At 39.6% G+C, this 24679-nt stretch overlaps 1 protein-coding gene across 2 annotated transcripts in view; it reads right to left on the bottom strand.

Annotated features, from left to right (window-relative positions):
* Positions 1–24679, bottom strand: part of rab28 (RAB28, member RAS oncogene family) — a 36543-nt gene that overhangs the window by 8916 nt on the left and 2948 nt on the right. For both annotated transcript variants that reach the window (XM_077577999.1, XM_077578001.1), the window contains exons 2-4: positions 19367–19463; positions 14133–14221; positions 11163–11292 (exon numbers count right to left, since the gene is read on the bottom strand). In XM_077577999.1, coding sequence (XP_077434125.1) covers positions 11163–11292; positions 14133–14221; positions 19367–19463 — 316 coding nt within the window. The remainder of the gene's footprint in view (positions 1–11162; positions 11293–14132; positions 14222–19366; positions 19464–24679) is intronic.

Here is a 24679-nt window from a genome sequence, read left to right on the forward strand (position 1 = left end):
AATGCAAAGACAATTGGTGTTCAAATTTATGCAGCGGCTGGATGAGTCGGATAACAAAATTTTACGGACTTTGACAAATCCTCTATTGTGCAATTGTAAAGTACACTTCTGCTTTGAGGAAACATTGGATGGAAATACTTTTAACTCGATGATCTGATTGTTTTAAATTTCTTGTCCCTTTTTCTCTTATGTTTATGGACCCTATTTGTGTCTGCAATAAATAATTGATTATGTTGTAAAGCATTAATGTGTAAAAAATTATTAAATAAATAAAAACAATCATCAGATAAGCATCAAATAATGGATGGATGGACAATTTCAAAAGCTAATATTATAATTAATACAATTGGTCATGGCCCAGTTGTAACTACCGCAAACAGATCCTAGGTTTTTAGTTTCTCTATAGCACTTGCATTGTGTCGTTAGCATTCAGCTAATGACACTTCATATGGCAAAGTTATATATAGGCAAAGTCTAATACGTGTACAAAAGGGATAAAACAGCCAAAATCTTTTTTTTAATTAAATTAATGAATTAATAATAATAACAATAATAATAGTAATAAAAAAAAATTCCCATACAAAAGAATTCTTACAAATGACTTAATATTTGGTAGCATCTTCACATTTTATTTTGTTAAACTACAATACAAAGTGTCTTGCACTGTATTTACATACTTCCAAGGCCAAACAATCGGCTAATAGCTCTGTCGTAATCATCAGTGGGCTATTTAAAAGCATGCTGCGATAACATACACACCTACTTACTGGTCCTGCAAGTAGGCTACTGGGGACCAATTGCAACAAGTTTCCCAGCAATGGACATGAGAATATGCTTGACATAACACAGTTAATTGCTGGCATTTTAAACTAAACAGCAGCTCGGCCGAGTCTGCGGACTGAGGGTGGAATGTGATAGAAATGGTGGGCCGCTTGTTGTCAGGGGGCGCTAAGGGGTCATATCCTATTAAAAGAAAGTTACACGGTCGAGACTAATCAACCCCAAGGGAGAACCTATCACTTCCAACATTACCTAACAGCAGGCCTTTAAGACCCCTTTGGGTTTTCTTCAGTTTCCCACTCATTGACAAAAGTGAGCCAATGCAGAATGCATATGGCGACATGAAGGTTATCAAACAAACCGCTCAAGAAAACGTCTGCACAAAGTAAATCAGCCGTGTGGTGGTTGGATGGGTTCCACGCGGGCTTTCATCGACTACATGATCTGGCAAGCCTTTTTAGATTAAATGGCTATTAAAAGTTGTCTTGTTCACTTGCATTGTGATGAAATACCAACAGCCAGTCGGGGGGGAAATGGGCTCAGGAGATAAATATTGAAGTTTGTGGCAGTTTTGTTGCGTTATAATACACAAAAACCTCCAATGTGGAACGTAATCCGTTCTGTAGTCAGGGTTTCCCCAAGTGCTTTGTAAACATGGCGGGCTGCCAGGCTTTTCCTAACCCCACCCCTCCCTCCAGGGTCCCTTGTTTACAACACTTTTACATGACACTAACATTGGTTTGGTTACTGTCACTTTAAAAGTACAAGCCTTCATTGCATGACATGGGAGGTAATATGGTGCTTTGTGAGTGATTTATTCTTTGAAAAATCAATATTAAATATATATATAAAACACCCTACTAAATATAAAAATATGAACTTATCGTTTAGCATATTGGCCATACAAAGCAGGAAATTACTGGTTATCTGTATCGGTTGAAAATGTTCATATCATGCATCAATAAGAACAATGTACAAGAAGTGATTTAAATAAAATAGAAACTTGTTTACAGTGTTCCCTTGCTAGAACGTGGTTCACTTTTTTGGTGCAATTTTGCATGCATTGTTTGTTTTTTTACAGTAATGTACCTATTTTATGAAAAAATTGAATGTTTGAACAATGACAATGTTTAAACAAGAAAGAAATGTGAGAAAATGTAAATACCTCGATGAATTGATAAATTGTGTGGTGGGGGCTTTTAGAGCCTTAAAACATTTAGAATAAATGTAAATCATAAAGCTAACTACTTCGCGGATTTCATTTATTGCAGGTATTTTTGGGAACCCAAACCCAGCAGAAAACCAGGGAACACTGTATTGTCAGTGCATTAACTACCCAATTCAAAAATCAAAACGTTATTTGGTATTTTCAGTGCGGATTCTTAATTTTGACGTTTCAGATCTGACTAATAAAACTGAACAGAATTGCGTTCTTTACTACTGGGAAAACAGTTCATCATTTTTATTTGAATTGTATTTCAAGTATTTCAAGATTTTGCATTTTTATAAGACTCTACGTTTTTACGCATTGTTAAGAAATGGGTTCTAATAACATAACATGACTACATAATTTCCAACATTACTGTCAACTTTTAAGGTTTTTTTGTTACAAAAACATGGTGGGCTGCCGACCGAAGGTTGGCCTTCTTGAATTTCAAGAGTTGACAAATATGATTCGGTGTGCATTAATCCCGCCCGGGAAACCCTGTCAGTAACGTAGGTTGACATCCAAATTTTTCCCATAATAAATAATGTGAAGTATCTAGGAAATGTCTTAATTAAACTAAAAAGCTAAACATCAGGATACATTTAGACATTGCGACGAAGCTAAACTAACGCCATTTTTACATAGAGTGGTGGGAAAATCTATAAAAGTAATTGACATTCAATTTACACTTGCGTTTTGTAGTACAAGCTGGCCAGTTATACTTTACAACCTACAAAAGTCTCTCTAGTGTATAATAAATCATTCTGTGAATACTTGCATGCGGGAAACTACAATGCCACCGACGGGTTTGAGAAAAAAAAGTGTTATTTTGTCAAGTGTTATTCTCAACTTGTAACAGTGGCAGTATTGTTTACATTGAGTCAGCACTTTTTATTTTCTCCAGACTAAAAAAATATTATTTTAATGATATCAATTTAATACGCAAGTGCTTGGATTATAACCTAACTGTTGTGTTCGTTCAGCCAGAGCGGTGTAGTCCACAACAAGGTCGCAATTCTGCGCTATCAATTAAATCCTTGTACCAGTGGATCGACGCGAATATAACTGGTGACAGAATAATGAGAAGCAATCAGCAGCATATTAAAGCTCGGGTAATAACATAATCACGACGGGTTCAAGCGAATACAGACAGATGAAGTGCTGTTAGTAGGCTGGTGTTGCGGAAGGTGAGCGAGGCCCGCGCGAGCCTCCTCCAGGGAATCCTGACAGAGACAGAGCGTTCTTTGTGCGGCGGCGCCCCCCGCCCCGGTGGCCTGAAACCGGCCGGGAACGTCGGGGGACTTGCTTTCCACCAGGTCAGAAGTGTTCTGTCGACAGCTCATTGATCACAGCTCATCTTGTCATTCGATCGTTTTTCATGAAAGCCCGCACGGACGCACACGTGCGTGTCGCGCACACGTTGCTTTCACACCTCGCGGGTTCGCAATCGCACGCTCCTCGAGGGTGGCCTCGCTACAATGTGGTCTTCCTCCCGCCCGAGTCGGGGAATGTAAAGTCTGGCGGTAGCCGCGGTGCGTGGCCGTCGGAGCTCCAGTAAAACACGGGTCCAAGGGCCTTGCAGGCTGTGTTAGCGAGCCCTCAGGACTCATGAAATGTGAACAAAAGGCCCAGTGCTGAGCTGACCGCACAAGACGCTGCCCGGGTTTTCGCTGGCAGTGTCCTCCGAGCTCTCCTGCTGCTGTTAAACTAAGTGGACTTTTATGGCCAAGCAGTAATGCGTGTCTCGGTGAGCCTGCAGCACGCAGCTATGCGCTATAATCTTTCTGCTGAGCACAGGGAAGCCTTCATGATTGGACGCGTCACATCCCGTTGAGTCTATTCATAATTATTACGTTCACGGGGGCTTTTGATGTCACGTACAGCAAGTGAAACATTACCGCCTACAATCTTAACCCTGAACATGGAACACAAGTTCTGCTTGGGTTTGGTTTCATTGTGGTTTTTTTTTTTAATGACACGAATCATTTGAATGAATGATTTAATCGACGGCTCCCCTCTTTGGTGGAGGTTTTCATGCATGCCAGATCCACCACACCAGCATCTATCGAAATTCAAACACAATCTGCTTCTTCCTCTGGTCGTTGAATCGGTGGAAGCTTCGGTCTCTTGAGGTCTCCCTAATTTGTTGGAATTTAGATGTTTCTGGGGTTGGTGAAAGACTCTGGTTGGTAACCCGGTGGGTAGTAGGTGACGTCTGGTCGGTGCTGGATTTCACTTTCCTTTCTTTTCTTTGATCCTTCCTCGGGTCCCCTGACAACCTCACGACTCTAGCTGGATTCTGAAGTATTCGGTTTAGGTGAACGGTATGGGATTTTTAATAGGTTTTAGGTGAATTAATGAGTACACACGCACACATGCCCACACACACGCAAAACAAAAAAAAAAGAGAGAGAAAGGGCAAAGATGATGACGTCGAATCGGTAAAATTACCGAATGAAAAATACTGAGTTCTCTGAGGAAAAAAAAAATGATTTAATCTATTAATCTGCCAGTGCATCAGTATCATTTCTTACACAGAGATACAGACTACTTTTAAGCAAGCAATAACAGAAGATGAAGAATTTATTTGCCTGTGCTTAAGCATCTAGTGTGACGTACTATTGCTTTCAACACAATAGGGCAGGAGAAGCCAGTTTCAGGTGCCTCTGAATTGGCTTAGCAACTACCTCAGAACACGGGAAAAACTGCTGGGTCATTCCTTGCTGGTGGTGTTTCAACAGAAAAGAGTAAAAAATGCAGTAAAAAGAGCCAGCGATGTCAAGGTTCAAAGCGGGCTTTGGAAATTACAGATGAAAAGATGCGTCAACGCAGCCCCGTCCACAAATTCCTCCATATCAATGTTGTGGAGAAGTGAGGAAATAAAGTCGAGCCTGAGAAGGAATGAGGGTTCCAGGATGCATTCAGGTCAGGTGGCTAAGCTGTGCTGTGCAACTCAAATGGCCCGTGACTGACCACACAAGACGGTATTGGAAGACTGATCATCAGCTGCATGTGCAACAATATTTGCTTTATGGATGGCTAGAATGAATGAGGACTTTCCATGTTTTAACAGGCACCAGAGTCAAAAGAGATGGGGAGAGGAGTGCTGTGTGTGTTTGGGGGTGGGTCGGGGGGACCATAGCAGAGTCATTGAGTTGTCACAATTAAATCATAGTGCTTAGTTCAATTTGCTTAAAGTTGCTGGATGGGTTCTAGCAGCGGCGCTCTGCGTTGGAAGTGCCACAAATCAGCTTAAACAAACCCCGGCAAGTATTTCTTAATCAGCGCTGGTCACACAGCTCAGAGTTGGCGGCGGGGATCGTTACACACCACTTATCTGTCGCAATGTAATGCAGCTGGACTTCTTCATTCATCCCAGTTGAGTCCACTTGTAACGCGATTCTACATTTTCCATCACTACCAGACGTTCCGAAACAGCCGGGGCGCAGTAACCCCGACAACACGATACGTCTGCGCTGACCCTTTTAGTGCGAATAAAAAGTGAAGAGAAAAAGGAAACGCTGGATTTGCTGCAAACGGCAGACATTCCAGGTTTTTATCCATCCGTAAACCAGGCCTTAACTAGATCTATATACTGTATATACAGCGTCAAAGCTGCGGTTGCGCAACCTACCGTGCGACACAGACACTGCTGGCGTGTTCATCCCTTCAATCTGGGGAGGGGCGAGGGCACAAGAGTACTGGGCTTTTGTCCCGCCACATGTCTATTGTGGCTAAACCTTTCCCTCGGGGGCAATTAGGACCTTTTAGTTTGTTGTAAGAGGACCTAAGTAGGAGTGGGTTGAGCCAGGAAAAACATTTTTCAGCTAAACCAAAAACAGAAGCGCATTGAGCGCCTCTGCACCCCTGGACTTCTGAGCATCTCTCTATTGAGAAATATGCAGGCCGACCCTGAACAGACAGGAACTGTAGCAGCTTTACGGGGGCATGAAGGTGACGGGCGGGGGAGAGGAAGGGTTCACGGGCGTCGGCTTTGACTTCACCTGAGGCGTCGCGAAACGTACAAACAAATGAAGCCCGACAATGTTGGTGGCGAGGACACGCTTCATGAGGAGATCCATGTTTTGACTCGAGACTCTCACATGGCTGGGTGGAAAACTACGGAGGGAGAAGTGTGATGGGTAACGACATGCGGAGAGATCCGCCGCGGCGTGCGCAAGGCAAACACGTGCGTGTTGTTTGACACAACAGCGAGACCGAGCCAATGAAAAGACATTACTGTGAGTAAGGTTGGCTACGGCGAAAGTCCACACATAAGAGAGTGAGATAAGCCTAAAAGTGTGTCAGTGAACGAGTTTGTGTTTGAGTAGGAATGTGATGGCGCAAGATAGGACAAGTGTTGCCACAGTTACCTTGAAAAAGTAACTAGTTACTTTACTAATTACTTGTTTAAAAGATAATTTTGTGACTTTACTGATAACTTGCTTTAAAAAGTAAATTAGTTACTTTACTGATTACTTGCTTTAAAATCTTAGTTACTTTGCTGATTACTTTCTTTAAAATCGTAGTTATGTTACTGATTCTGATACTTTTAAAAATTAAGTTAGATTACAAATTACTTTAGTAGTTACATTTAGCAGAAACAGACAACCTTGCTTAACATAAAAATTACACGGGTTTTGCTATTTACTTGGAAATGTATTTTTAACCTTAACATTTGTTTTTATTAAAAATAAAATAAAGACAACAACCTTTTTAACTTAATTATTATAATTTAATTTAAATTTAATTTTAATATAAAAAAAATTTTTTAATCATGTGTCTTTTCAGGATTCCACAAATGTGCTACTTTATATACTTCACATAAAAAAACTAATGAAAATAATTTCTAAAATAAAAGCAGTCTTTACTTGAAGTGTTTAACTATTAATGTTGCAATGGAAAAACTCAACATTTATAATGCACATTGTTTATAAATATAACGGTTAAATTTGGGGACACTCCCCTGCGATCCGTTTTTTTTTTTTTTTTTTTTTACAGTGTTATTGAAGCTGCTTAGATAACACGACCGCGTGTACGCGAGTCTCATTGCACTGAAAACAATGATGTCACTCCCTCAGACATCAATATTAATTTGAATACTCACAATACCAGAGTATCCCTTTCTTACATATTCTATGCTATATAGTTGTTTAGTGACTTTAGTGAGTACTATATTGTTAGAAATCAGGTGTCTTCCAGTATCTTATTTGTCATTAGTCATTAGTTTTCAATAAAATACGCGCATGAGAAGTTTGTGTTTATTTAAGTCTTGATAATTCTTGCTCACTGCTGCAACCCGCAGGCGGCCAATTGCTACTGCTTGTAGTTGTAGAAAATGCATTCTACAGCAAGTAGCAGTGGGATTTGAAGAGTGACTGTAGTCGGATTACTTTCTTGGAAAAAGTAACGTAACGCAACAAGGCAACAAAAAAAAAAAAAAGAACGAGAGCAGGTAAGACTTTACTGAGATGACAGAGTTTCCCATGGCGGGCCTGAGCGGATCGACCGTGAAGAAACCCCGTGAGTGATGAGGAGGGGTTAAGAGAACTGAACCCATTTAAGTCACCCCAAATAAGGGCTGTGCGAGCCGGTGATGGATGGTCCTGGAGTTCCTGGGGGAGAGAGCACTGGCGATGGGAAGGGCGACGGACGGGTAGAGAGCGAACACGGCCCTGCAAACCCTACTTCATAAAAACAAATTGGTTTGATAAATGACGCAGACTGAATGTCTACAGAAGTACTAACATAAGCAGAAAGGACATTTATATTAGGTCCCATTAATGATAGCATGTTGCAACATGTTTTACAGTTGAGAGTTATGTTATAACTGGCATTAAGGATTATCATGGGTCGTTAAAAAAATCTCCCTGGACCCAATAAAGTTTGAGAACCACGGCCTCCATTGAGCAGATCTCACTCGGTAGCAAAGCATTATCTCTGATCACGTGTTACTTATTTGATAGATTTGGTGGTTGTTTTGTGACTTACAAAAGTGAGATCAGCCTCAACAAGGTGTGTTAAAAGAAGAGTGAACGAAAAGCCACACAGGAGCAGAGAGTGAAGACAGCTGATGAGGTGGTGATATCAATGCAGTAGAAGGGCTGCTAAAGTTAGCAACTAGCTTCTTGTATGACACTACACTCTTAACAAACAGTTACATTTAGGAAGAAATGGTTGTATGCCTGGGAAGCCTCATCAAAATACTACACTGGCTTCCTCTCTGAATTGTTTCAAGTGGTGGCGTTCTTCACCACGAGGATCTGGGCCAGGAGCGTGACGCATGCCGGTGTCTCCAAAAGCACACGGCACGCATCCATGCTTTAGTTGAAAAAGAATGGCAAGGTTGTTCCACAGGACTGACATGGCACAAGAGGGCAGTCGGGCCAAAGTAAGAAGAAAAGGGCTAACGTCATGGAGAAATCTGTTTGCTCCCATGTGCTTGATTATTATAAATTGCCTTGAGAAGAAATGAGAGTGAATAAGCCAACCAGCCGAAAGGGAATGTTTGTCGATACTGTAGGCTATATGAACTGTATGGATCAAATTACTGGTCATTTAAAAATAAATGAAAGTTTTGGCCAAGTTGCACCTTAATTTTAACACATTTTAATGAATTTAAAGGTCATGCTATAATAGAGAAATAATCAATTTCATATTTTTTCCACAAATCCATACTTTTTTTTCTGGAGAGCTCAGTATTGTTCAATTCGGTAATTTTACCAATTTCACATGTCATCATCATTGCTCTTTTTTTTTAAATATATATTTTTTTTTTAATTAATTTTTATTTTTCCATAAAATCCATACTAATGGTCAGTCCCCTCGTGGTCTGTCATTTTTACAAATTATCAACCAAAGTGTCAAAAAAGTTCTCAAATCTAGTAACACCTTAGAAACTTCTAGTCTGGGAAGTATAGTATAGTATAAAAATATAGTATAAAGCAGAGTTCACCAATTCCGGTCCTCAAGGTCCGGAGTAGTGCAGGTTTTAGATGTTTCCGCCTACCAACATCGTTATCAGGCATGCAGATGAGCTGATTATATGAATCAGGTGTGCTAGTGGGCGGAAACATTTCAAACCTGCAGGACTCTGGATCTCGAGGACCGGAATTAGTGAACCCTGGTATAAAGTATAGTATAACTCCACCTGACTCCGTGGGAGTCTTGCAGCGTTATGTCTCCTCAAGACTGAAAGTCTTTTTAGTAAGAAATATTTTAGTTGACCTATTTTGTTAAAAATCTATATTTTTATGGAATGCTTAGTTGATGAAGGAAGCACGTCAACCACAAATCTAAGTTTGCATGCTAATAATTTTTTGCTTACTTTACTACACTTTGAAATAGAGTTTAGGAAGATGACCTAAAGGGATACTTCTTGACTCATTGAGTCATTTTCAGCAAGAAAAAACGTAATATTTTGTCCAGAATTAATTTGATAACTTCATTATTTTTCATGTACAATTAACACCTTTAAAAAATATATTTTTGGTACTTTGTTGTCCACTAAAGATGACATCACCTGTGCTAAGGAATGTTGGTAACGACCAATCATGGCTCAGTTTGCTGACCAAAGCCAGACAACAGTTGAGTCATGATTGGTCGTTACCTACTTCCTCAGCACAGGTGATGTCATCTTCAGTCGACAGCGAGTGTAAAAATTAGTTTTTAAAGCCATTAATTGTACATGAAAAATAATGAAGTTATCAAATTAATTCCGGACAAAATATTAACTTTTTACTGCTCTAAGATGGCTCAATGAGTCAAATATCCCTTTAAGTAGTAAAAACTTTTCTCAACAAGCAAAATAAAAATGATTCTTGCAAAAAAAATAAAATGCAGACCTATCTTGGTAAGAACCAAGATAGAATGAGTAGAAGAAATAAGTCTCAAAGAGCCCTCGTATCTCAAATTTTTACTCACAAGTCAAAGAAAAAAAAAGCCAAATAATGGCCCTAATTTAATTATTTTCTTTCTGCTAGGAAAAGGAAGGCATTTATTTGTTATAAGTGGACATGAGTGACTAATTGGGGCATGATGTTTATTAAAGGGAAGGTCACTATTGCTACGCATTCCCCTCAAGTGGAAAAGTCCCGGGGTGTCAAAACAAAGATCTCCCGCAAGTCGGGTCCTCACAGACACAAAAATGTCATGTTTTCACAAGCTCCTTGTTATGTCTGCTCGTCTATTTCGGTTTGTTGCAAACATGTTGCCCAACTCGTCCGACATCATGGGAACCGCTCTCAAAGACGTCTCAACTCCGAAAAGAATGCTACGTAATCACATGTTCATTGTTGTTGCAAACCAAAAATCCGACTTGGAAAAACACAAAATATGACCGATGTGCAAGCGAAGTGGAGAAATTGAACGAGAAACGTGTGAGAGGAATTCTTGTCTTAAAAATGAATCTGGAAAAAGTGCTGGGAGATCCACAAGGTGATTGATGGCTCCTAGTGGGGCAATCTGTGTGGGATTGCAGTTTTCTTTTTTTGGTCAGAAAACACACAAGGGGGTATTCCAAGCAAGAGAGCCATTAGAAGGGGGGCGTGTACGTACTTCAATATTACAGTCTAAATACAAGCGGCGCCCGCTTCCAAAGCCGCTTTTAGGAAAGTCAAGTGAAGACGAGAATGTGTTCTGTGGAGGAGACTTAAAATGTGACCTGCGACCTCCATACGTTAACATTAGAGAGCTCCCGGTGCGCAGACGCTAGCCTGCTAACTGTTCATCACGCTCCAACAAGGTGGACGCTCACGCACACGCTGACACTTGACAATAACACAGGCGCTACCCAAGGCAACGCATCCGTCCAATGGGATGTCATCATTATTACTCATTATTTCGGAGATAGCAGCCCGGCCGTCTGGTTAACGTCAACCGTGCCTGAATCGAGGATTCGAGAACAGGACGGCTCGGGGAGGGAGGAAGGTTGGTGAAGAGGCATCTGACCGTTAGACGGGGGTGACAGAGATAAGCGCTCAAGATGGTCCTGATGGTCCGCGGATGCTAAATCATCGTCGGTGACTCCCCAGAGTTCACAAATATCAACACTCCCATAGCTCCGAACCCGAGCTACCTTCTTATCGACAGACATATCACGCGAGATCTGTCTGCTAGCATCAAACACTCCCTCATCCGAATTTTTTTTGCGTGATTCTGCATGCGTGACACTCACTTTTGTTTCCAACCAGAGAGACAACAGGCTGGACGTCGGACTCCTCGTTGGCCTTTTTCACCATGCCGAACCAATCCTCCAGATTCTCAAAGCTCTGGTAATTAGTGATGTCATACACGAGGAGAACCCCCTGGATGGAGAAGAGCAGAACAGAATACAAACTCATACAAGTGTGGTCTGTCGAGTACCACTAGTTGTATATGGGCTCTTACTAGCGGTGCACATAAGAATCACTGAATTAAATGTATATATATATATATATATATATATATATATATATATATATATACATATATTGTATAGTATATATATATATATATATATATATATATATATATATATATATATATATATACATACATATACATATACATACATACATATACATATACACATATACATATACACATATACATATATATATATATATATATATATATATATATATATATATATATATATATATTCATTACTCCCAGCCAGTTTCACTGAAGCAACCCCCATCGCTCGCTTGGCTGTTTTACTGGATTTTGACTGATTTTGTAATATTCCGTTCTATTGCCATAAAAACATGGAACCTACCAAAGGAAAGATTAGAGTCTCTTCTCTCATCAGGAAAAAAAAGTACGTTTGTATCTGTTTCTGTTTTGCAGCAATTAGCATTCGAATAGAAAAGCTTTTGCTTCTGGAAAAAAAATTTTTTGACCATGTTGAATTTTTTATTTGCCAATGAATCAAATAATTGTTTTCATTCATTCTATGAAATATAGCTAAGTTTCATCATTATTCACATACCTGTTGAAACCACTGGAAAAAAAGAGCTTGTTGCAACATGGCCTTGGCTGATCTCTTATACTCTGCTGCTACCTGCTGGCCTTTTTTTGTAATAACTACCATTGCTGTAAGTGACCTCTTCATGTCAGAAGCTGTATCAAAACCTTCTGTATGCTCTAGCATTAAAAAAAACACCAAAAAATATATATATATATATGTTTTGGGGAGTGCAGGACAAAGTATTAAAAAAAACGATTTATATGTTTTGGGTTTGAATGAGTTAAACTATTTACTACTATAAATATATTGAAAAAGTGGTATGCAGTCAAACCTAAAAAAAAAATTTTTTTACAAGTTCTATGCTGTCTCACTAGTCTAAACATGGCATTCCGATTAATTCTACGAAAAAAATACGTTTTGGGGAGTGCAGGACCAAGTATTAAAAAATACATGTATATGTTTTGGGTTTGAAACATGTGAAATACACTCAAAATATATTGAAAAAGTGGTATGCAGTCAAACCTAAAAAAATTTATATTTTTTTACAAGTTCTATGCGGCCTCATTAGTCTAAACACGTCATCCCGATTAATTCTACTTTTGCAGAATATGAACTAAGCAGCAAAATAGGGCGGCCATTTTGTCACTTTGCTGTCAACTGGAAATAACATCACAGTTGCTCAGTGCTCAGGTAATGACCAATCACCTGTTTTCTGAGTTTGGTCATGTGACGTTCGCAAGCTGATTAGGGGGCCGGTGAAATGCAGGTTACGTTATCTCCACATCAGAGCAAGGCGAATGTTTCTACTATTACCGTACTGTGCAGCGTGACTGAAGGGGCGATTGTTCGGCAGACACGCACTGTCGCAATCTGCGTGGTCGCTGTCGACAGCTCACGACGTCCTTCCAGACGCAACATGATTGATTACAGGATGCGCAGGGCGGAACAATAGGAGGGAAAGTTCCACGCAGCGCTGGCATTAAACCAGCATGACAACTTGTGATGATGCACTAATGCACAACAAGTATATAATGTACACACCAGTGGAGCGCTTTTTATTTTTTAGGGTCTTAAAAGGAAAGACAACCCCCCCCCACCCCCCAAAAAAAAAATTGTGGCAATATATTCTATGCAGCCCCACTCGTCTAAATATAGTATTTTGGTTGATATTGTGTTAGTAGCCGTTTTCATCCATCTCCGGGGGCGGCCATTTTGCTACTTGCTGTTGACTGAAGATGACATCGATGTCGCTCAGGTAACAACCAATCACAACGCGGCTTCAGAAAACAGGTGATCTGTGATTGGTCGTTGCCGGAGCACTCAGCTGTAGATGAGTGAGTCTAATCGTAATCTACTCCTCTTACTACAGTCTTACTACAGCTAATCAGTGGAATTTTGCTTATCTGAAGAAGAAAAAAAGATGTGCTGGGGGGAAAAAAATGCAATTTTGAAATCAGCATGCCAATTTTGGTTTAATCAGCATAATATTTTTACCCAACAGATTTTTTTTCAAATTGTTCTCCAGTACACGTGATGATGTAAATCATGGATGTAAGATACCTCAAATTTATTGAATTTGATTGAAATAAAAAACAATTGAGTTGTTATATTTGTAATTGAGGGGAAGTATCAGTTGAAAATTGTCGGCCCAGTGGAATAACTGACAAGGAGCATGCCCCTTAGCGACGTCAAGCACATGTGTCATTATCTGTTTAATTCTTCAACAGAACAAAAAAACCTGAAATATTAGTTGAGAATTGCAACCAGAAGAGCCCCAATTCCTCCATGGCCTCATCACTTTGACACAAATTGTGAGCTTCTAGCGGCCGGCTGCATTCACCATCAGTTCATATGTCAGTGGATGGCTTGAGTTTATTATCATATGGCTCCAGCCAGGAGGTCTGACGAGACTGTAATAATAAGCGCCAGCGGAGTCACCGACGCGGATCAAAACTAATCCTTCCTGTTCTTCCTATTACTGTCCCACCGCAGTGACGAGTGCTTAGCTTATTCCCCGAAATTGGCTATTACATTGGGGAAAGACGATGCAGCCTTTAAACCAGAAGATGTGGCCGATTGGATTCGATTATGGATTCGATTGGCTTGATACGATACCTGGTATCTGTACTCGCCCATCCCGACTTAGCGGTATAAAAAGTGTTGGCATAGTTGCACGTGTGTGGTAGGGTGACTTACGTGAGCTCCGTACACGTATTTATCCAGCATTTTCCCTCCTAACGTCTGACCTCCGATGTCCCACACCTGCAGGGTCACATTCAGATTGCCTAGAAGAGAAATATAGCATGACATAACATACAGTATATTATATCAAATATTTTTAGAACCGATTATCAATTATTCATTCGATTAATCGACTGATCTGATTCATATGAACTCATTCAAACCCAAAAACGCATAAATACGTTTTTTAATACTTTGTCCTTCACTCCCAAAAACTGACCTGAAGAGGTTGCGTAAAGCAACGGTAGTTATTACAAAAAACGGCCAACAGGTGGCAGCAGAGTATAAGAGATCACCCAGGGCCATGTTGCAACAAGCTCTTTTTGCCAGTGTTTTCAACAAGTTTGTAAATAATGATGAAAATTGGCTATATTCTAATGCTAATTGCTGTGAAACGGAAAATATACAAATGTACTTTTTTTCCTAATGAAAGAAGAGACTATAATCTTTATTTTGGTAGGTTTCATGTTTTAGAGCAATAGAACACAATATTCTGTGGTCATTGCAAAATCAGTCATTATCCAGTAAAACAGCCGGGAGCGAAGGTGGTTGCTTCAGTGAAACTGGCTGGGAGTGAATGAGTTAATTTTGCATTAAATTGTATTACAAAATACAAATGCATTTTTCCCGTGATTACTGTTTATCAACCAGTGATTAGTGTTTAATTCGTACTCCATATTTGTTATAGTGATTAAAAAATAGCGATCGGTTGTTCGGTCAGTGTTTTCCAAAGTAAAAACAGATTTGTGCAAATGTCTTATTTTGATTAATTATAAAACATAATTAGTCTTCTTTCATGAAGGACTTCAGAAATCAGTGAACAATTACTGTTGATATGCTGTAATCAGAGGATAAGGACAATTTCTTATTGGCTCCAAACGTTTGCGCGATTATTAAAATAGTTGCCGTTGAATTTGATAATCGATTACTTGTCGATTAATCGATTACTTTTGACAGCTAGTGGTGTGGAGGTGTACTGGTGTAAGAAAGCTCAAAATAGATGGCTGCTGGGTTTGGATGAGTGCTGAAAGTTCATTTTCTTGACAGAAATGACGGGGGGAAATAAACCAAGGGTTTGTCATTTAAGCGGAGAGCTCTTGCAAAGACATCCCAGAATTCTTCAGCTGTAAAAAGAGCTGTTTGCATTGTGCCATGTGTGTCATATTCCGCTGCTGCCAAGTCAGGAAGGTGAAGAGAATTATGTGCTGTTAAGGAAAATGGCAATAATTAAACAGAAAATAGAAGGAAAAGAGGACTCTTGTCCTCATGTCAGTGGAAAGGGAAAGACAGGCTGAATGAAAGAGAGAAGGACGGGCACAAAAAAGCCAAAAACCAAATAAATATTTTCTTCCTCTGGAAAATGAAAGGGGTGGTCAGAAGAAGGCGGATGAGAGGACCAGACAGCGAAGAGTTTATACTGGTGTTAAGGGGCCTGGGTGCCGGGTCCGAGTGGAGCTGCGGACACGGCTGGGCGACTCCCCCCTCCCACCCCCCTCCTTATTTTGAAGGCGAAGAGAGGAAACGTTGAGGTTCACAGTCACTACATCTAGACTATACAGTGTCAATGTAAAGCTACATTGAGGAGGGCGATGAATAACTGCTCTTTGGCGGCGGGGCGCGCACCATCCCCGCCCAATCCGCCGCCCGCGCTCGGACACTCGCTTTATTTGTCTTCCAAAAGGTTCACACTGACTCAACGCCGCTGGCATTTTTTTCTGCTTATGAAACCTCGCAGGGCCCGCAGATAAACCTCCAAAAAGGTCGTAGAAAAATGCGCACGGATGAGGAAATCGTCACCACTTTTTGGAGGTTTTCGAGACAACAAATCCAGTAAAAACAGAAAGGATTCTTTACGGACGATCCTGAATAAACACTGAAAGCACTCGAACCCGGTGATAGAACTTACTAAACAAATGTGCACCAAATGCAGATTAAAAGATAGCTAGCTAGCTAGCTATAAGATAGATAGATAGATAGATAGATAGATAGATAGATAGATAGATAGATAGATAGATAGATAGATAGATAGATAGATAGATAGATAGATAGATAGATAGATAGATAGATAGATAGATAGATAGATAGATAGATAATGTAAATAAATAAAATAAAATAAACTAGGAGGAGGGGAAAGAAATCGCAATTAGATTACTTTCTCGAATCGATCAGCCATTGTTTTTAGCAAACATTTCAATCAATCATAAAACTTTTTCTTTTTTTTTTTAAGTCTCACACATTTGAGAGATTTCGAGTATGATTAGGGCAAAAATTTAAAGCCATTTCAAAAAAGGTCCACTTTGAGACTTGTTTCCAAATGTTTGCTCAAAAGCAAAGTTTTTCGTCATGTTGCGTTGATGTCCGACGAGTACGTCACACGTAGCGTCATCTAATTAACTGATTGCATGATGTCATACCTTTACAGCAATACTCAACTTGGTTCGATATAAAAAGTCCCGGATACGGATAATGGCTGTATCTACTGTAATGTCCTTTTTCACCAGATTAGCATGTAAAAGAGGCTTTTAAAATTCCAGCCTCATTCCCCTTCTTTCACATCTGGTCTTGAAAGTATTGTTCTAAAATCCCCTCACAGGGGAGACTGTTATGTGCCAGTCGGCCTCGACTCACCTCACCTTCCCTTGCCTCGGAAAATGTACATTAAATTTGACAAGCTGGGCCTTCATGGCGAGGGGGCTTAAAGGCTAACCCTCGACCCTCCCACCCGCACGCACGCACACAAACACTGCGGCAAAAAGATGGTTACGGCTCCGCCGAGACCCGGACGAGCGCTCCAACCAAAAGGCCGGCCGATGGTCCTAACGAAGTCCGGGACCACCCAGCTCGCCGAGCCGCCCTCCTCCTCTTCCTCAGCTCATCAACACCCAATTCCCCAGAAAATGGGCCCTTTAACGACTCGAGTGTTGAGCCAGTGTTGTTGCTGCTCCATTGATACGGATAAATGTGCGCGGCGTTGACATGAAGTTGCCGGTTCAATAAGACGCGCACAACAAGGGTTGCCGGGGGGATTACGTCGGAGTTCATATTAAGTCCAGCTGAGCCAAAATGGTGTTTAGTCGGCTCTTTTCATTCGGGTTCTACCGCAGCATTTTTGGGGGTTCGGTTCTCCAAAGTCTCATAAGCCGAAACTGACACACAATCAAAACACAATCCTTCGTCCAACTCGCAAATCAGCATAAAACTCTACTTTTGTGCGCACGACTTTACTTCATGTTTTATTAGTAATGAAAGAATACAGACACTTTGCAGGCTTGGCTAAAAAGTGACATTTTAGACGCAAAAAAAAAAAAAGCGCTTTCACATGGCTGCAAGTCATGTTAAAATGTCTAAATATAGAACGGGTCAATAAAGGTTTTACTTTAAAGATCTAATGAGCCCACAGAGCGCAGTTGTATTCAGCAGGCTCGGCATAAACAAATAGGAACGCGACTGTTTTACATGGCACGGCGCGAAGATCGGTTGAACTTGGGGATCCACGATAGGAACATAAAACTGTTGGCGTATTTACTCTGCGCCGTGCCCGCAGGATTATGAGTGAGGCTGGCCCGGGCCGGGATGTGAGCTGTCCGCCGGCCTTGTGGACTGTTTGCTCTGGAGGGAAGAGCTTTCACAGCGAATAAGTCTGAGAAGTGGCAGACGCGCTACAATGAGGCGCCACCAGAAAAGACACATTCAGCTCGGGATGGCTTGATGGGAAGAATTAAGCCCAAGTTCTGGCCAGAAACGCTGGGACACGAAAATACGGAGCGGTCCAAAGAAATGATGGGAAATATAAATATGAAATACAGTGGAACCTCTAAGGTCAAACGCAATCCGTTCCAGGGTGCTGGTCTTCCTCTTGATTTGCTCGATTTTTTTTTTTTTTTTTTTTTTTAAAGGAGACACTGCGCAATTTATCCACAAATGAAAACAGTTTCCAGGTATCTTACTAAAATGTGACTTTGGTCAAAATACTCCAAGGATCAACAATTACAGCATAATATCTTCTGTCTGGTGACAATCAGTCAGGTTTAAAAAAAAGATCCTCACTTAACCCCCAGTTTCTGTCTCTCTTTTTACATTTTTTTTTTCGATAATGATTTTCTAAACCACTTTTTTATCAGACCGATACCAGCACAAGTGCTCAACTCTTTGACTATGCACCGATACCAAATACCGATACCTGGAGCGCTTTTGATATATAAAATTTCCTTTAACACAATGACAAAAAAAACTGTGAACCAAAACCTTTCTTTCTGATAGGAATGTTCAATACCACTTTTTTTTCAGACTGATACCAGTACGAGTACTCATCTCTTGAGTAGTCACCGATACAAAGTACCGATAATACTGATACTTTTGATTATGGATGGGTAAGTATTAGTACCAATATCAGGTATCATATCGGGACAATATCAGGCCTCACGACAACGTCCAATACTGATATCCCCTCGTGGCCAATTTACGATCAGGAACTTGAAGTTCAAAATTCGAAGAATAGAACATTTCCATTAATTTTATTCAATTTTAAGGAAAAATCCTATATTATTGAATTATATTGGGATATATAGGTTTCTCTTTAAAATGATTTGTCTTTTTTGGGGGGGTTTGGAATTAAATGTATTAAAAGTAATTGTAGTATCGGTACTTGGTATCGTTGACTACTCAAGAGTTGACTCATACTGGTGCTCGTTTACCTGCTAGGGAGCTAGCTAGCTAGCTAGATAGCATCAGGGGTTAAAGTCAAACTGTTGCAGGGTTTTTACTTTCAGGTGCTAGCTAGCTAGTTCCCTAGCAGGTAAACGAGCACCATAGGTGTTAGCTAAGGAGCTAGCTAGCACCTGAAAGTAAAAACCCTGCCACGGTTTGGCTTTAACCCCTGATGCTACCTAGCTAGCTAGCTCGCTAGCAGGTAATTGAGCACCATGGGAGCTAGCTAGGGACCTAGCTAGCTAGGACGTGGGGCTAAAGCTAAACTGTGGCAGGGTTTTTACTGTCTAGACTTGGATTTAGCACCTCTGGTGATAGTAATTCTTTGGCTGCAACTTGGGAGTTTGTTTTTTTTAGCACCAGCTTAAAAATTATCACAGTGATAAATGTACCCAACGTGTGCGCAACACATGTGCCCACTCGGTCCCCGAGCGAGGGTGCGACTCCGAGCACTCCCAGATGATTGTTGTTAGGTGTCTCACCTGGAAGGCTTATTCTCTTCAGAAAGAAATCCAGGCCGATGGTTTGTTTGTACTGCTTCCCAAAGGCCTCCTGAGCAAATCTGGTGGCGAGTGAAGTCTGGAACACAGCGGCAAAAAGGAGACACGCCGCAGTCAGCAGGGAGCAACAACATGTCACTGGAAGACATCACGTTTCTTTTTCGAATTCGGAGAAACTCTCATTGCTTGCGCAAAAAACATTAAAAATCCGTTATGCTCCTGATATGAATGAAAATTGATTTTTGGGTTTTTGAAACGGTGTAAACGTCGCTGCCATGATACTTCCATGCGTCAATTGCGTCGGAAAGTAATGAATCCCCCCCCAAAGTAACGTAATGTTCTCATTAAGAAGACGGCAAAATTGGAAACAGAGTAGCACATGGCGACGGTCTGTGAGGCCAACTCAAAGCATCTTGATGGGGATAAATTTTTCAATGGTTTATCTCAGTGGTTGGCACACTTTTTACACCACCTCAAAAAAATTTATATAATGTAATATAAGAGGTCTGTTAATATATATAATAGTAATATTACATGCAATATTATTGTAAGTCAAAACAAAAACATTTTACTGAAATCAAACTATGGCCACTTTCTAGTGGCCCTCATCATAGATAATAACTTTTGACCCGACCTGCAACCCTATTGGGTGTTAAAAAAGTCGGGGTAATGGGACAACCACATCACCCATGGGGGTGACACAACTGACAAATACTAAATTTGATTTATAGAGCTTTTCTTGATACGCAAACAAACTACTTACAAATACTACTACTACTACTACTACTAATAATAATAATAATAATAACTAATAATGTTTGGGATAAAAATAATAATAATAATTATTATTATTATTTAATTTTTTTCAATTTTACTATTATTATTGTAATAATAATAATAATAATAATAATAATAATAATAATAATAATAATGTTCAGGATCATTATTATTATTATTATTATTATTATTATTAACTAAAACAGGAACAACGCTTCTCTTTTTAATGTTTTATTAATTAAGATATTTTAGTCTAAGAAGCAAAAAATAATAATCCTCCATTTCTGCTGTCTATGTCCAGGTGTGATTTGTGAACATATCACATTATTGATTAACGAAGATCCTCAAATAAACAGCAACACTGTTTTCAAAATTGTCATGTTATTCCCGATTACTTTTGCTTTGGTTTTAAATGTGGTCTGCTTAGGGGCAGGGGAAGATCTATTCTAGTGGGATAGAGGGGTGTGGGCCCACTCAAAAATCATGACCCAAAAAAATCCCAAACTACCTTATCACCTTTAACAGAAAAAACAACAACAATATGGGTCAATTAGTTGAGCCAAGGTTTCAAAGCAAACATGGTGAAGCAACATTTAGCTGTTATGCTGCACACAAATGTAATTGAAACATTGGCACAAGTAAACAAAAGAGGTGAGATCAAAAAAATATGTCGAATTTAAAGTATTCTTCCATTAAAACATGTCCAAATATCCCAAAAGTTTGCTAAAACTCGTTTTTGTGTAATCCTGCTTTGCAACCAATTTTGGGTCCTGACCCTGAAATTGGAAAACCATGTTTGCATTCCCCTCTGATTTTCCTTATAAACCACTAGTCTAATGAAATTCATCATATCAAGTCATTTTCCTCCGTGCATCTGCCATGCGGCCGTAAGCCTTAAGAAAGTGCAACAAAGCGTGACGTCCGCTTTATTTTTAAATCCTTTTCGCAGACTTGTTAAAAAGCCGTCAAGTGAGGGGACGCCGAGCGGATGAAACCGTCAAGTGGGAACGACAAAAACAGGTGTGGGTACGAAGCATATTATATATGTGCGTGTGTGTCATGTCCCCGGACGGCAAACCAAATAATTGCCACAAATTAGGAAACCTCCATCACTGTCACCGTTGGGGGAGGAAGAAAATAGAACGTCTGCGGGCCGGGGAGACGGCTCGGCGTTGACGCGGCCAACTTGAATTCATCTTGATGGATGTGTGGCGGGATGAAAACAGGAAGCATTGGATGTCTATTAGCTTGCTTCAATGTCAGCGCAGCACCTGAGCACTCATGTGGCAGCAAATACATTTTCAAGGAATTCAACTGCGCCGTGGGAGGGGGTTTCTAATATTCTGGCGACTAGATTGAATTTGAGCTACGTGACACTCAAAATATTACAAGCCGCGCTCAGTAGGATGCAGTGCACTTTTACAACCACAGTCATAACATATTGTTCAATCAATACCTCTCAGAAACTGTCACTCAAAATTCTCAGTGATAAAGTAAAAGGACGACAACTCCGAAACCATTCTTCTGGCAAACGCCCATGCTATAATACCAAAATTAATAATAATTAAAAAAAATAATAAAATAAATTAAAAATGCCTTCTTCTGCTGTGTTTTTGTTGTTGCACATGCAGTCAGCTGTCAACTTGAATTTAAAAAAAATCAATAAACAATGTTAAATATACTGGATAATTGAGTTCCGATATCTAGCAGAATAAAAATCTGATAACCGATTAATTAGCTGAAAGACAAGTATAATGAATTAATTAACTTATTATTTTTAGTCCCTTAATGCTTACAGTAAAGATATAAATTACAGGAGAACACTTGACCGTTGTAAAACATTAAAACAATTTCATGTTCTATATTTTGTCCAATAGTATTTGGTTAACTACAGCAAAGAAAAATCTGCAAAAATAAAAAAAATTGGCTGATATTTTTGGGAGGGTGAGAGTAATATGTTATTATCTTTATCTTATCGTGCTGGAAGCATTCCCACATATATTATTGTGATTTTTATTCTCCTCACTTTTTTTCCGGAAAAAAAAACTCCCACATAATACTTCCGATTTACACCATTCACATTTCAGCTTGCTTAAAAAAATTCACGCCTCCCTTCAAGTGTTCTTTTTATTCATTTATCTTTCAACTACAATTAATACTTCGTAATTTTCCCATAATTTATCTTAGCATCTCAGCATTCAGCTTAGCATTCGTCAATTAGCATTTAGCTTTCAGTTTTCAGCATTCCCACACAATTTCTGATGAAATTGCACTTAGTCTAGTTTTGTAATGTTTTTATGTATAAAAAAAACTGTGTTAAATGGGAAAAAAACTGTTAATCGCCTAACGCCTCTAAATTTTTAAAATCTTTTTTTTAATCTTTTTTTAATCGCGAAAAGAGGTTAAAATTTTTAATTGTAATTAATCGCATGACTTAACAATAGTTAACTAACAATTAATCACAAATCGTATATCTGTTCTAAATGTACAATATTTTTTTCTAGATTTTCATACTCTTGTTAACAAAAGTGGAAAAATGTTAAAGTACTAGAAATAGTTTAAATGAATTTTTGACATCTATAGCCATCAATGGCAGTGAATGAGTTAATGAACCTACTATGCATATATATTTTTTTATGTTGGAATAATCCAGCGAAAAACTCCACACAGGAAATCCGGAGCACGGATTTGAACCACCACCCTCAAAGCCGTGAGGCTGACGGGCTAACCACTCATCCACCGTGCCGCCAACTTAATTCCTCCGGACGTTTATTGACCTCCAGATTGTTTCATTCTCAGCTTGTCGCGGCCTCAAGAGTGACTGAATAATGACAGCAACAAAGAGACTCCGGCTCATTTAGGTAGCCCAAACAATCAGCCGCAACACCGGAATAACGAGCCCGGACAGCAAAAATGAATCCCTCATGCTCGCGCTGGCCTGCTCGGACATTTGTCTTGGCGTCCCAGTAGCTTGGCTTTCCTCCTTTAAACGGAGACCCTTTGTAGTTTGTTTTTTTTTTTTCCTAGCGTACAATTGGAAGAGAGAATTTGAACGCTGGCGTAATCCTGACACTCCAGCACAGGGTCACCAGTGATCCCAATGCCGGGAAATGGGGGGGAGGTTCCACTGTAATAAGAAACTTGCAGAGCAAAGAAAAACAACGCAGCAAAGACAATCATGCGATGCAACTCTTCATGCTCTCTCAACTGTGAAGACGCAAAAGTGTGAATATTTTGTGAATACCGCAAAGGTCGAACACAACAGCAAACAAATTGGCGTCAAATGTGGTTAATAAATGTGTTTTATTTGTTCTGAAAAGTCAATGCTGGATCGGGCTGAGAGTTCTGGAAGGGCGAAGGGAATGGGAATTAGGTTTGAATTGCCATTTTTTTTCAAGTTCCTCTTCAAACATAAGCAATAAATGCATTTTACAATAAAATCTGATTTGTAAAAAATGTTTTGGTTAAACTTAATAAAGCTAAAATAAAGGCAAATGAAAATGAGTTCATCTACTTAAATGAGAGTACTTGCAGTCTTTTAAGCGTTCAATTATAACAACTTCTCAAAATTCTACTTAACATGTGTGGCGGTAAAACATAACTTAGTAAATCATAAATCAGATTGCAACAATATTGCAGGTTTCAAAGCAAACAAGGCGAGACGGCATTTAGCTGTTATGCTGCAAACAAACTTTCCATGTTTCATGAAACATTGATTTGTAACCATGTGTATTGCACTGAACTTATCTAGACACTATATTAATAAATATACATATATAGTACAGATATATAAATTCAAAAAAAAGTCCACCAGCTGACTAAAAACTGCAATTTTAAAATTGCATTGCGATGTTACAGATCACGCCATCGATTAACCAAATAATCTGATCAAAATTGATTTTGCATTACTCAACAATGTAAATCCTTACGACCACGCTGTATTATGTGTGACTTTTGAGCATAAATATGTTTAAAAGGTGGGATCTGGTCTGGTGAGTGATGTGGGAGTCGGTGAATGCGAGCGTAGAATTTCCCGGAACTGAATCCTAATTCATTTACATTTGTGCATTTTCTTCACTGCCAATTTGAAATAATGTCCTGTTTTCTTAATAAAGGGAAAAAAATGAAAACACAGTTTGATCCGATTCATCAATAAATAATCAATACCAACATTATGACTGTTCTTGTAGTATTTCAAAAAAAAATTCCCCCAAATTTGAGTCCATATTTGACCAGCTTTGAGACATGCGACTCTGGAGGTTCCACTCTAAATACTTGAACCCCTCATGTTTAACCCCGCATCCACAGCTGGCTCCTTTCTAAAGGGAACAGCAAATATTGAAGAAAACCTGAGCACTCAGGTGGAAAAATAGACTTGTGTGTAAGTTAAGCCCGACGTATTAAGGCTCTGGCTCCACGCGAGAGTCCACAAATGTTCAAAAACATCCCGCTTAGATGGACAAGCCTTCCCACATCTCGCTCGTTTTCTGAATGGACGATCCGACCGCAAGGCAAAAT

The sequence above is a fragment of the Vanacampus margaritifer genome, chromosome 10, assembly GCF_051991255.1.
Source record: "Vanacampus margaritifer isolate UIUO_Vmar chromosome 10, RoL_Vmar_1.0, whole genome shotgun sequence".
Classification (NCBI taxonomy): Eukaryota; Metazoa; Chordata; class Actinopteri; order Syngnathiformes; family Syngnathidae; genus Vanacampus; species Vanacampus margaritifer.